The sequence below is a fragment of the Ciconia boyciana genome, chromosome 5 (genome assembly GCF_034638445.1).
Source record: "Ciconia boyciana chromosome 5, ASM3463844v1, whole genome shotgun sequence".
Classification (NCBI taxonomy): Eukaryota; Metazoa; Chordata; class Aves; order Ciconiiformes; family Ciconiidae; genus Ciconia; species Ciconia boyciana.
The window spans coordinates 25,910,852-25,923,282 of NC_132938.1; the positions used below are offsets into that span (position 1 = coordinate 25,910,852).

The 12,431-nt window shown below is 43.4% G+C and overlaps 1 protein-coding gene across 9 annotated transcripts in view; it reads left to right on the forward strand.

The window, feature by feature from the left end:
• The window catches only part of TBC1D1 (TBC1 domain family member 1), a 115,729-nt gene that overhangs the window by 29,142 nt on the left and 74,156 nt on the right, over positions 1-12,431 (forward strand). Inside the window, exon 1 of one of the 9 annotated variants that reach the window (XM_072863465.1) lies at positions 4,193-4,737. The exons of 7 other annotated variants lie outside the window; for them this stretch is intronic. In XM_072863465.1, the coding sequence (XP_072719566.1) occupies positions 4,717-4,737 (21 nt within the window). In that variant the 5' untranslated portion in view covers positions 4,193-4,716. Of the gene's footprint in view, positions 1-4,192; positions 4,738-12,431 lie in introns of those variants that run through there. One more of the 9 variants, XM_072863463.1, reaches the window with a different exon arrangement.

A 12,431-nucleotide genomic window follows, 5' to 3' on the forward strand; every position in this document is an offset into this window, starting at 1 on the left:
TGTCTCATCTTGCATCATATGGAGGTGCCATAAATGTGTGGGGTTTCCTCAAATAGACACCTTTGTTTTGGTATCTTTTAATATAGCTGTATCTAAGAATCAAAACATTATTACATTTTGAATTCACATGACAAACAACACTCTCACAGTAGTTTCTTTCTTTCTTTCTTTTTCCTCTGATAAAGGAGAAACCATCTAGTTTACTACTTGGAATGGGAAGGGATGAGACAAGACTCAAGGAAATCCTAATGAACAGTGAAAACTAAGTAATAAAGGATAAAAATTGTGGGTGTTTTTAAACAAAGGCCAAATAATGGATAGTGGTAATTACTGGCAGGCATATTCTTTTCTTGCATTTTTTCAACTGAATTTACGAAGAACTTCTTGTGTACAGGGAAAGAAGAGAGAAATGAAATTTGTAACAGTGAATGTGGGCAGAGGGGATAATTCATGAGAAGAATAGCTGCTGAAACATGTTTAAGTACAATTCAGAGGAAAAAGCTCCAAAAGGGAATGGGGTCTGCTGTAAAACCACCACCAGAGTTAACACGAAAGCAACAGGAGAGACCAGTTCTCAGGTAATACAATTGTGGCTATACCCTTAATGCAACTTCTTGTGAGACTTCATTCAGCGGTGACGTACTGTGAAGACTCTCAAAAATATTTACCGCCATTAAACCTAAGGAAAGCTGAAATCAGAGGAGAATGAGTCAGAAAATACTCCTCTTTTGAGTTAAAAGGTTGACTGTAGTCTCCTTTCCTCTTGATATTTCCTTATATCTCACATCTCCTTATCTCCAAATGTTTATTTTAATAAAGAGAGCTTTGTTGGAGGAGAAATGATGGGGGTATTGGTGTATGTGTAAATTTACAAAGGACATCTGTAAAACTGAAAGATCATCTTTCTGACGATGTAAGCTTTAAGTGGTGGCTCTGAAGTATTTTAATTGCTACTATTTTAAAAACAGCCACAAATATCTTGCTAATATTTTCCATGATAACATGGAACAGTTCATAGGAGTGCAGGTTTTGTTTTGTTTTTTAAAAGATCGTACACTTAGATAAGGTGGTGTCAAGTGCTACTTACTGTTTGTGCAATACAGATGTCATTCCCTGGCCCTGAATTTTTCCATTTACCCAAAATGGAGATACAGTATTTTTGGAGAGACAGTTATTTGCACAAGCCAAACTTAAAATAGAAAAATACAGAGATTCTGTTTTTAGAAAGTTGAACATCCTGAAAAATGAATGCAGTTATTGTTCCTACTACATTGCTAAGTCTATCTTTTTTTGGAAGGTGAGCAACACAGTGACCTTTTCATTTACACTGAAGAATTTAATGCATTACCAAACATTTTTATATCTGTACACTTAAGCCTAGCTGCCAGCTGTTTCCCAAATGCCAATGAGTGTGCCCACTCCTTCTTTCTTCAAGGCTGGCAGACATAATCTCCATCCAACAGATGAACTAAAGCGGAGGGAGTGAAGTAGCATGCCTGAAAGTCATGTTAACAGCAGAAGTTGGAATTCATTTGCTGTTACTCTATCTCCTAATTCAGTGTCTTCACCACAAGGCCACTCTTCCTCTCACTCTTCCTGTAGAAGCATGTAGAAGGTTTCAGAGTGCATTTAAAATCATACAAACATCACTATAACAATTGCATGCAACAGGTTTAGAAGCTAAATAGTGTGAAGTGGGGATGGCTCTTTGAGCCAGTTGCAGTCAGGGCGAGAAGCCAGATCTCCTGACTGACATCAGTGTTTAATGCGGACTCAGAGGAGATGTGCGTATCGTTAGTTTAAAACTGTGGAAGGGTGCCAGTCAGGAAGGGGGAGCTGGAAAAACTCGCAAGCAGGCAGGATCTCCTCAGAGAAATGGAAGAAATAATGATTTGGAAATAATATTGTTTGCAGTCAGCGTTAGAGAAAAGCAGCTCCAATCCTACCACCAAGTAGTGGATATACTGTACATCTATAAGCAGCACATAATGAGGAACATTCTGCCTTGCTCTTGCCCTCAGTTGCTCTATGAAATAAAACCAGACCCAGTTCTGTACTTCAAATGGTAATACTTACAGTGTTCTTGTAACATGCCTAGTTTAAAGCCCCGAGATGTCATTTATTCATGTATGTGCTCTATACATCATGAATAGTAGCAGCAGTGAAAATTTCCTCCCTCTATCATGCCAATAAATCTTTAGAGACCACCACCAGAGTGAGTGTCAGTCATATTTAGTCATTTATTGGGCTTATGGCTAAGAACATCCATGCAATCAAACTGTCCATGGCCACTGTTGAAATGACAGAATGAGCCATTGGCCATCCTTGTGAATCACCTCTACTTTAACCTGTAGAACTATTAGAAAATGGATCTCTATTCTCCTTTTATGAAAATATGCAATGTATTTGTTATGGTTTTAATTCCAGAAACTGTAGCGTAGATTGTAAGTTGATTAAAAAACAGGTCCAGGCAGGCTTTGGGCTCTCCAACCATGAGAAGGTCACCGTAAGTTGCATGCTGGTTTATTAGCTCATATTGGTTAGCATTTTGTGGTTCCCTGGCAAATGTTGCGCAGGCAAAGGATTTCAAATTCCCACATCAAATTTCTTCCCCTGATGATCTGTGTGTCTTCGAGCAAGCCAACGAAACTGGTTAAGACTTAATTTTAGATGGGTAAACTAGTATTTGGCTAGAGTGCTAACATCCAGTGGCAGCAGATTTCCCCAGTCCCACCACCGCCAGCTCAGCTGGGCCACGGTGCTGCCAGGCCAGGCCAGGACTGGGTACGCACTGCCATGCACCAGCTCACACATCCACCACAGTCAGATACCTCCGTTCTTGGACTATCAGCGATGCGTTGGCCATGACAGAGACATGACACTTCACTGGTGCGATGCTTTGTTTCATACCACCTTTTCTGGGTAGGTGTTACTGTTCTGCACCAGCATTCTGGTTTGTTGTTTAGTGATTCTCTGTTCCTCAGGAGGAAGCGGATGGAAGTGTCATGCTTAAGTACTGCGGATGCCGCAGGTAGGACCTGAGAAGAACTGCTTTTGTGCTGCCCCCTCAGCCCACCGTGGCCCATTATCAGACACAGAGCTAGCACTACGGCGCTCGCCAGCGCAGCGTTAGGAGGTGGTACAGCTCTCTTGGCGGCTGCCTCGTTTGCTTTGTGGGAACCATACCCAGGGCTGCAGGATCATGCAGTCTGGGGCAGGGGCCAAAACAGCCCCTTTTCTGCCTCCGTGAGCTGTGAGATTGGCTCTGCTTCTCCCCAGCCCATGTGCGTGGGTGTCACTCTTTGCTCCAGTGCACATTTAATAACTTAGACGAATGGCACAGTGTCGGCTCTAAACCCGGAGATCATTCCTCCGGCCCTGAGCATGCAAGTGCAAGCACATGCAGGACACTCTCCCAGTGGGGTGACTGGCTTGGTGAGAGTGTCTTTGGGCAAAGCGAAGAGCTGAATTTGGCACTTCGACATCTAACTTTGAGCAGTTGAATTTTATTGGGACGAAGTGCAGAACAGACTGCTATGCTTTCCTGTAACAATTTTGCAGATCTAGTTCTTCAGTTTGTTTCTGTGAGGTGATGGAAAATAAAGGGCTTTTTGTTTTGGGCCCAATGGGTTATTTCCTGTGAAATCCAAGCCTTTTTTTTGTAGTTCTGTGCCCTTCCTCCAAACTGAGGAAAATGACTTGTTTTCAGGCAGCCCTACAGCCACGGAGTAGGGATGTGTGTTCACAGGCAGCCCAGCCGGAGTGACAACAGGAATGAACACCTTTCCTGTCTGGGTGGCAGGTAACATCCCTTGACCTGCTGGAAACATGCATACTATTGACTTGTGCCGTACTGGCTTTTTAATTCTCTTCTTCGGCAGCTTATTTCTGGAAGTGGGGCTGCTAGTGTGTGATGTCGAGTGCCATTAGCTAACGTGTGGTGGGCCTGACTGGAAGTGTAACATTTCACAGTGGTTTCAAACAGATGATTTTTGCTTGATCTTTTACTGTTAAGCATGACTTCGATGCCAGCATATTCCCAGAAAGTTACACGGACGGCGTGGGATTTTTTTTTTTTAATAGTTGCGAATCCTGTCTTTTGCGCTGAATGACGTAAAAGGGCAACGCAGTGAGGTAGCAGGCGGTTGTCTGCGTTTTCGGGCGAGCTGCCGGAGGGCGAGCCCGCTCCCTTCCCGCCTTCCCGGGGACGGGCGGCCGCAGCCCGGCGCGGGGCGCCCCGGCGGAGGCGGAGCGCGGCGGAGGCGGGACGCGGCCGCGGCCCCGGCCCCAGCTCCAGCCCCCGGCCCGGCCCTTCCTTTCCTTTCCCTTCCTTTCCCTTCCTTTCCTTTCCTTTCGCTTCCCTTCCCTTCCCGCCCCGCAGCACCGCAGCAGCAGCTGGCGCCGCCGCGGGGAGCCTCCCCAGCGCGGCGAGCCCACGGTCCCGCCGGCCGGCGCCCGGAGGCGGCCGCGGGGAAACTTTGTGAGGCCGGGCGGGCTGGCTCCCCTCCCGGCGCATGAGGCAGCGGGAGCGGCAGGCGGCAGCCGGGAGGCGGCGGGGAGAAGCGGAGAGGAGCGGCCGGAGCCGGGGATCGCCGCCGGCCGCCGCGCCGGAGCTCGTAGGATGTCACCATTGTTCAGCTGGGTGGCTAAGGTAGGCGGCGCCGCGCCCGCCGTCCTTCGCTCTCGCGAAATAAAGTCCAGCCTAAGAGTTTGCAGATGTTCGCGTTTCATTTCAAGGCAAGTCAGCCGTCTCCGGGAAGGGAGCAGAGCCCTGCTGTATTGTTCAGCCAGGGGACAGGAGAAGCAGTCGACGTGAACAGTGAAGGCAAACTGATAGAACGCGTGGCTTGGGTTGAGGGGCTAAAAATGAAGCTGCAGTTCTGGCCGGCTGCTCTACCTTGCTGCGGATCTGTAGAAGGGGAGAGCTGTAATTAAAACTGCACAGAAGGTGTGGTCTTACTGCCTGCTCAAGTCTAACGCTTCTTGTGTGCTCTGGAGAATGTGTAACAGGACTCCCACTGTTTTTGGACTTTTTTCCTGGTTTTTGTCACACTCTGAATTTATGAAGAGCAATAAGATAGCTTTTAATGGGAGACTTGTTTAAGTATGACAATGCGTGTGTCATGTGTTGGCTTCTACATCTGTGTGTCTAGGGCTTCAGTAGGATTTTCCACTGTAGCTGTGAAACTACACATGGATGCAAAACAGTAGAGATGGTTAAAGAAATCTAGAATATAATTTTTAGCTGATGTTTCAAAAAAAATTTTTTTTCCCAGAGTAACAGTCATTCTGAATTTAAAATGAGCTGTATATGATATTCTGTCGTGAGGCACAGTAGAAAGTGTAGAAGAGGACAAGTGGGTTAAACAGCTGCATGACAGGCAAGAATTGGGGGTCTCTGGGAGGAATTATCTGGGGCAAGAAAAGACTGTCTTGAAATTTAACAGGCAGCCTAGCCTACCAGGCAGACCACATAAAACCTGGTTCTTTCTTCTGTTTTGCTAGGTGTAAATGGTCAGTTGCTTAATCACTGTTATGCATCCCTCTACTTGAATATGTAACAGGTGAAATACCTACCCTGGGAAGATAGTAAGAGGGAAGCACTTGGTGTGTGTTACCTTCGTTCAGATTATCAGATAGAAGGATGTGCTCTCTTCTGTCTTAAAAGGACCCTGCTTGATTTTAGCCGTGCCCTGAAAAACAGAAATGTATCCTTTCCTCTTCCCATTTGGCTTTTTTTAATGTGTTTAAAGAGCTACCAGGTGGAGTGCTTGTTGAAGTAGTTCCTTCTCCTGTCATCACTGTGGCTCTGTCTTGTGGGTGACGTAAGGCCTGATTTGCCATGTTATCTGAGGGAATGATACTGGCTGATTTGCATGCTGTCTTTTACAACCGTGCCAGTCTCCTATAGAGGTGGCTGCTGTCAAAAATGAGCAATGCTGTTGAGTAAATACTTCAGGGATGCCACCAAGGGGTGGCCTGTTTCCCCCCTTCGTTGTTCATTTGTCAGCTGGACAAAGCAGCTAGTCAGAGAGGAGTTAGTCTTGGAGGAGGTACAAGGCAGAACTTGTAGCGCAGACTTGGCTGCATTTTTAGAGAGAGTAACAGAAGCTCTTGCAGAAACATACTTCTAACTCTGCTTTCAGGGGTGCTTTCTGGGCTTTCAGGACTAATTATTGCAATGCTGGTTCCTCACAAGTGTTTAGTTTTATTCTTTTAATGGCCGTTAATCATCAGTGCTAATTTGGGAGGGAAAGCAAAGCGGTGCAGTTAGAAATATAAAATGAGGCTTGTTAACGGAGAAAGCTTTCTTGCCTGCCAAAATCTGATCAGTAAAAATGTAGGAACTACTGCTGTAGGCTTTCAACACAAATGCAAGCCTTTCCAGTTTTTATAAGATGGTGGCCCATTCCAGAATGGGGAACGACTGCAGGACGTGAGGGAGGAGGAGGCTGCCCTCCTCGAAACAAAGCTGTCCCCCTGCATCTATTACTTAAAAATGAGTAACCTCCCCATCCAGTAACGTGAGTTTTTAGTGTCGCCATGCAAGTCCCCAGGCCTGCAGATACTTAGAAGTGAAGTAATTTACTCCCATATGCTACAAAATTGGTCCCTAGTGTTTGTATAAACATTACCTTTTAATATGTCTTCGTTACAGGTTTTTACGTGCTGTTTTACCTAGCTTGTCTCCTACCTACACGCAGGCTCCTTGGGGATGAGTTTTGTGGTGCTGCCAGGCCAGGTCGTGGGGCCCGTTTCTGGGCTGGAGGATAAAGCCCTGCTTGAGTCTTACGTGGGTTGGTGTTGCCCATATTGGCCCTATGGATGCTGGCTAAACCACTTGAATGATGACTTGGTAGATAATGAATTCTTAAGTACTGACTTGGTTTAGTCTCCTAAAATTATTATAATAAAAAAGAATAGTTATACCTGTTTTTCCTGCACAGTTTTATACAAAGTCAGACAAATGACTTCAGGGAAACCTTTGACTAAGCACCTTAAAACATGGTTTGTTGAAAGCGTAAACTAACTTTGCACTGTTGTGGGTAGACAATACAGTCACTTTTGTAGATACACAGAGATATTTTAATCTGTATTCAGTTTAGTTCACTGTGATAACTGTTACTAAAAGTAGAGATATCATTTTGGAGTTGAAAAACGTCAAAGCTTTCAGTCTGCAAATAAAAAAAGTAGAAATGCAGATTTTTACGGATTTATGGTGTACTTGCACACCATTAATTCTTTAGTAGGACATGATAGTACAGTGATAGTTGTTAAGAGTAATTTTATTTCTGGGTGGGCTTACAATGGTCCCCGGCTGGCTTGGCTAATCTTGGTCCTTGGACTGAGAAGCTGATCGTTTGGATTTCTTCTGTTCTGAAGATCATATTTTAGGGTATATTCACAATAGATGCTCTGAAATTCCCAATAGCAAAGCAAGAAGTAGGTTGGTTTTTTTGTTTGTTTGTTTTTTTTTCCCAAGGACTGCTGAGTCAGAATTGCCTGTGAGCTTTCTTCAGTTTGGGAAGCTGTCAAGGCATCAAAAAAGAAAGTTTCTACGCTATTCAGTGCAGCAAGGCTTGGTTACTTGGCTTGTGCCACGAAACATTACTGAAGTAGTAATTATAATAACATTGGAAATGCCAGTTATTTTTCTTGGAATCCTAATATAACTTCTATGCTGTGTTCGAATTGATCTTGCTGATGTTTTGCCATTTTTTCTACTATTTTCTAAATAATAGAGTGCCTACTAGACCTCTGGGGGAGAATATGTGGGAGTAACAATCTACTTCTTAGTTTAGGTCAGAAGCTACAAATGAAATTAATTTGCCTTCTGGAAGAGAATGAGAAGGAATGAGAGGCTGAAAATCGGGAAGCCCAAGAAATCCCCCCCTCCTTTTTTTTTTTTTTTTTCCTTTTTAAGAGTGTTCTGAAAGGGCGATCTTGGCTTTTTTCCTGGTCTGTTTTAGGGTATATCACACTCATAAATGAGGATGTTTTCTTCCAGCTGTACTGACATGCCTCTTTCCTTTATTCTCCACAGCTTCCAGCAAAGTTGAGCACCTTTGGGTGTCTTTAATCCCTCAGTGAATGACTTGGATTTTAGGCAAATGAATTGGGATTTGGTCTCTTAAGGAGCCCTCATAACCAGGCATTTTAACATGTCTAAAGCCCAATAAACCTTTAAGTTTATTAGGCCTGTCTGACTTTTAAGCCCATCTTCCTTCTAAGATGGTAAATTAGTTGGGGAGGTGAATAAACGGTGGTGGTGTCCTATGGTGTACAACCCTTGTTTGTGCTAGTGCATATACCCCCAATAACCCTTTTATAAATGAATTTGAATACTTGGATACTGTATCAAAAATGAGAGACTTAATAGAGAAGTAATGTCAGGGAAGAACTGGGAATCATTGGGGAGGGAAGGCTCAAATGCTACAGCTTTGCTTGTAGACAAATCTCCTTGAAGCCATTGAGGCTGCGGGTAGGGTTGGAGGGACAGACCCTCGCTTGTCTCTCAGGCCAGATGCCAGCAACACAGCAAAGAGAAAGTTCAGATTTCTGCTGGAGCTGGGTTTTGGTTCCTGAGTTTGCACAGTGCCCCTGTCAGAGAACACTAGGTTGCTGCTCAGTGTGTTTCTCTAGGTCAGTTTTTGTTCGGGGAAGAAATGTTACCAATTGACAGCTAAGTGCAGATCATCGCAAAATGCCAAGCAGTTGAAATGTGCCGTTTTCTGTATGCCAGTCACTCCCCACCTTCCCCCGCGGGGGTCTGGGCGATGACCGAGGAATATGCGCTCAGCATTTGAAATGAAGTCAGTCCTGTGGTAAAACCCCTCTGTTACTCAGCAGTTACGTTCCCTTTGGAGCCATTCGTTTTTTATTCTTCATCCTTCCATTTCTTTTTTCTGCATGCCAGGCCTGAATTGCACCTGCTCTGCTTAGACATCCCTGATTCGATGGGAGAGGGCCAGAATACAGTCTGGCTCACACGGCTTTTATGTGGCTGGGCAGACATAGTAGGGTACTGTCCTCTGCATTTGTAAGGTACATTACAGGTGCTTAGTAAGGAGTAGGGCTTTCCATAGTGAAATTCCTGGCCATGTAGATTGCAGCTTACCAAGGTTTCTCTTGAATCATTTATGCCTTTCTGAATTAATTTCTTATGAGTATCTACTTCTGGGTTCATGTCGACCTTCAGACAACAAGCCAAGCCCAACAAGGTAGCTGAGCTTGCTGTTCTGTACAGGTCCTGCACTCTGCAATTCAAAACAGAACTTTTATGCTCCAGTCAAAAACCATTTGCTTTCCTTTGCTGAAAAGCTCTCTGGAAATTGGTGCTATTAGCTGTCTTCATGTGGTTAACACGTTTTGTGCCAAACCAATAGCAAAAATATTAGTAAATCCTGCAGGATCAGGGAAAACTCCAGGTCCCATCAGAGATGGACGGTACAACTAAGGGTTTGTTTGGGGTTTTGCCATATATATATGGGGCACCGCAGTTTAACTGTATTTGCTTTACATTTGATGATCTAAAATACTGTTTCACATCATAGCCTGCTTTTTTGGAAGACTACTATAATGAAACAGTCTTTTATGTGCACTAGAGGTGTTTTGTGTTTTTTGTGTCTGAGAACACAAAAGCAGCAATTTGGCTCTGGGTTCCCCAAGTAGAAATATCTTTAAGGGAGAGTTTGGGCAAAGCACCTCTTGCTTCGGAGATCAGCTCACAGAGCTGCAAGACAATTCCAGTTTGTAATTTCCCATCATTCTGAATATAGAAGCTGCAGCATTTCTGAGAAACCTCTGCTTTAAGGGGATGTTGGAACATTTTTACTGTGCCAACTAATAAATACTTAAGATTTTAAAATAAACTGGTTTAAAAGACTTCTTAAAGTTGAAGGAGCTGAGGTTGTGTATGGTGTACAGGGGTTGACTACTGATGTAGCAAGTAAATATTCAATAGAAATGCTATTAATTGAATTACAGCTTGGCTACTTTTTTTTTTTTTTTAGAAGCCTTTGCAGCTTAACTGTTCAAGCTGAAATACTCATGGATCGCAATGACTCAGAAAAAAAAATCTCAGCCTCGGTTTTGTTAGTATTTTGCATATCAGTAAAGATATACAAAATATGTCAACAGATGTGCCCAAATAGGAGCTTGCTTACTAATTTGTATGGGGAGATAAGGCAGTAGAGCTGGGAAGAGCAGCTGGAACTTGGAGAGCATAAGCTGGAGCAAGGAATGACATTAACCACTGTGTATTGGTTTTACAACTCAGTACAAATAACAGTTTAGTGATAATCTGAATTGTTTTTGGTTATTCTTACTTTTTAACCAAATTACAGTAACGAATCCTGAGATTAATTAATGCATAAATATAAAACTTTAATAGGAGAGATTTAAAGTAAAATCTTTCTGAGGAACATGGTTTGCTCACTGAGAAGCAAGAGAGAGGTTCAGGCACCTTTACCCTGTCGAGGTGGACTAGAGTGTAACAACTGGGTTTCTGCTACCTCTTTGCTCTTGTGTCTGCAAGTTCCCAAAAGGCCATGCCAGTATTCCCTGATCAGCTGGCCAGGTGCGTGAAAGCTGCAGTATTAGCCTGGATGAAATCACCTGTAGGTTGCATCTACATTAGTAAGTAGCATACAGCAACAGATGGCTCAAGGGAAACTGCTGGTGCTGAGGACAGGTTGTGTACCTGGTTCAGGGAGGTGGGTTTTACATTGGACTAGCCCTGATGTGTTGTGAACCGAATGCCTGTTTGCAGTGAAATGCACCACAAAATGAAGGTTTAGTTCTATTTAAATGGACATCAGTTCAGGCACTTTGAGACAGCTTCACAATGCGGTCTGTCGCACAAGAAGAGGATTGGGAGAATCCACTCTCAAACACATCCCTGATCCAAATTAAAATAGTGAAATAGTCACACCTATATAATACTTGAGAATCCAGTTAGAGAAGCTGGACAAACAGCATATGCACGGCTTCCCAGTAGGTGGCCCTGATGCAAGGAATGGGGGCCCATCAGAGAATTTTTGTTTTATTGGGATGTTGACCTTTTGGCTCCTGCTTTGTGAGAATTTCAGGCCTGAAGAGGTTGTCCAGAGTTTCTGTGAGCTAGACTTCTGTCTGTCACTAACTGAAGCACTGTGAAGAGAGAGTAAAAACATGTATTGCCTTCCATTCTCAGGGCAGTGTGCATGTAAGCACACATGTTGGTGGCTACATTTAAAAAACAAAACAAAAATTAATCTTGGCTGAAATACCTGGAAGCTTCTTCCCAACTCAAAAGCTGCTGGCTTTGGACATGTGAATGCTTCTCTTTGTGCCTTTACAGCATCATCACTGTAATCAAAAACATATGTTTTTTCCAGGGGGAACCTTTGATATGCAGTAACCAAACAGGATTTTCAGGTACAGATATCCTGTGAAATTGCGGGTTTGGGGAGAAGAGACTACTAGCGCATAGTTACGCAGGCACACTCCCAGCTGCTCAAAATGGCAAAGCTGAGCTAAACTAAACAGCCCCTTTCTTTTTCAGTCAAACATTTTGGGGGTTTTGTGTGTTTATTTCAAGGAGCTCTGTAACCAAATATCTTACTTTTATTAGATCTTAACAGTTGCCTTTCTGCATTTACTGGACCATTGGTCTGCTGCTATAGTACCAATGAGGTGAGCTCACTGAAGCCGTTGTCATGGAAATTTGGATGGTTAACACTAAATGTTTCATGCTGGTTTTGTTTCTTTGGACCTTTTTATAGCTTCCAATCTCCTCAAATGCAAGCCATGGAAAAGGAGATTTGTAGAAGTGCTTTGGAGTTTTAGAAGATTATGTACAAGAGGCCTGTCTTTAAAACTCTGGTGGTAGTTACCCAGAACCTGAACCAAAAAAACGTGCTGGAATTTCAGATTTTGGGTAAGACCCACTGTAATATAACCTGTAGGATTTAGCATTCTGTGGAAACGATTGGCATTTCCATTTGACATATAGTCATCGGAGACTGACTTTTGTAGATTTAAGAAAAATGTTCTTTTATATGCGAACACCGTTCATGGAGCTGATGCTATGTTTTGTTTATAAAGTGCAGAATCATATACAAAATTATTTATTGTAGGTTGTTATAATTCAGGCAGCATTGTTTTCTCTGGTATTTCTAAAGATTCGATAATGCTTTCACGTTTGTTTAAAAAACAACACAAAAAGGCCCAGTCCACTTGTATATTAGGTGTGGCTGAAATAGCGGCAGTCCCTAGTGCTGACATAATTTGGGGGGGGGAAGAAATTTGCGTTAAAAGGAGTCTTTCCTTGAAATCTTTTTTTCCTTCCCTTCTTACTGCTTTCCTTCAGCTAGTCTGTTAGTGTGTCCCATAGAGCATCATCCTTGTATCCCCCTCCAGCTTCTCATGGAGATCCTGTAAGTCTGTGA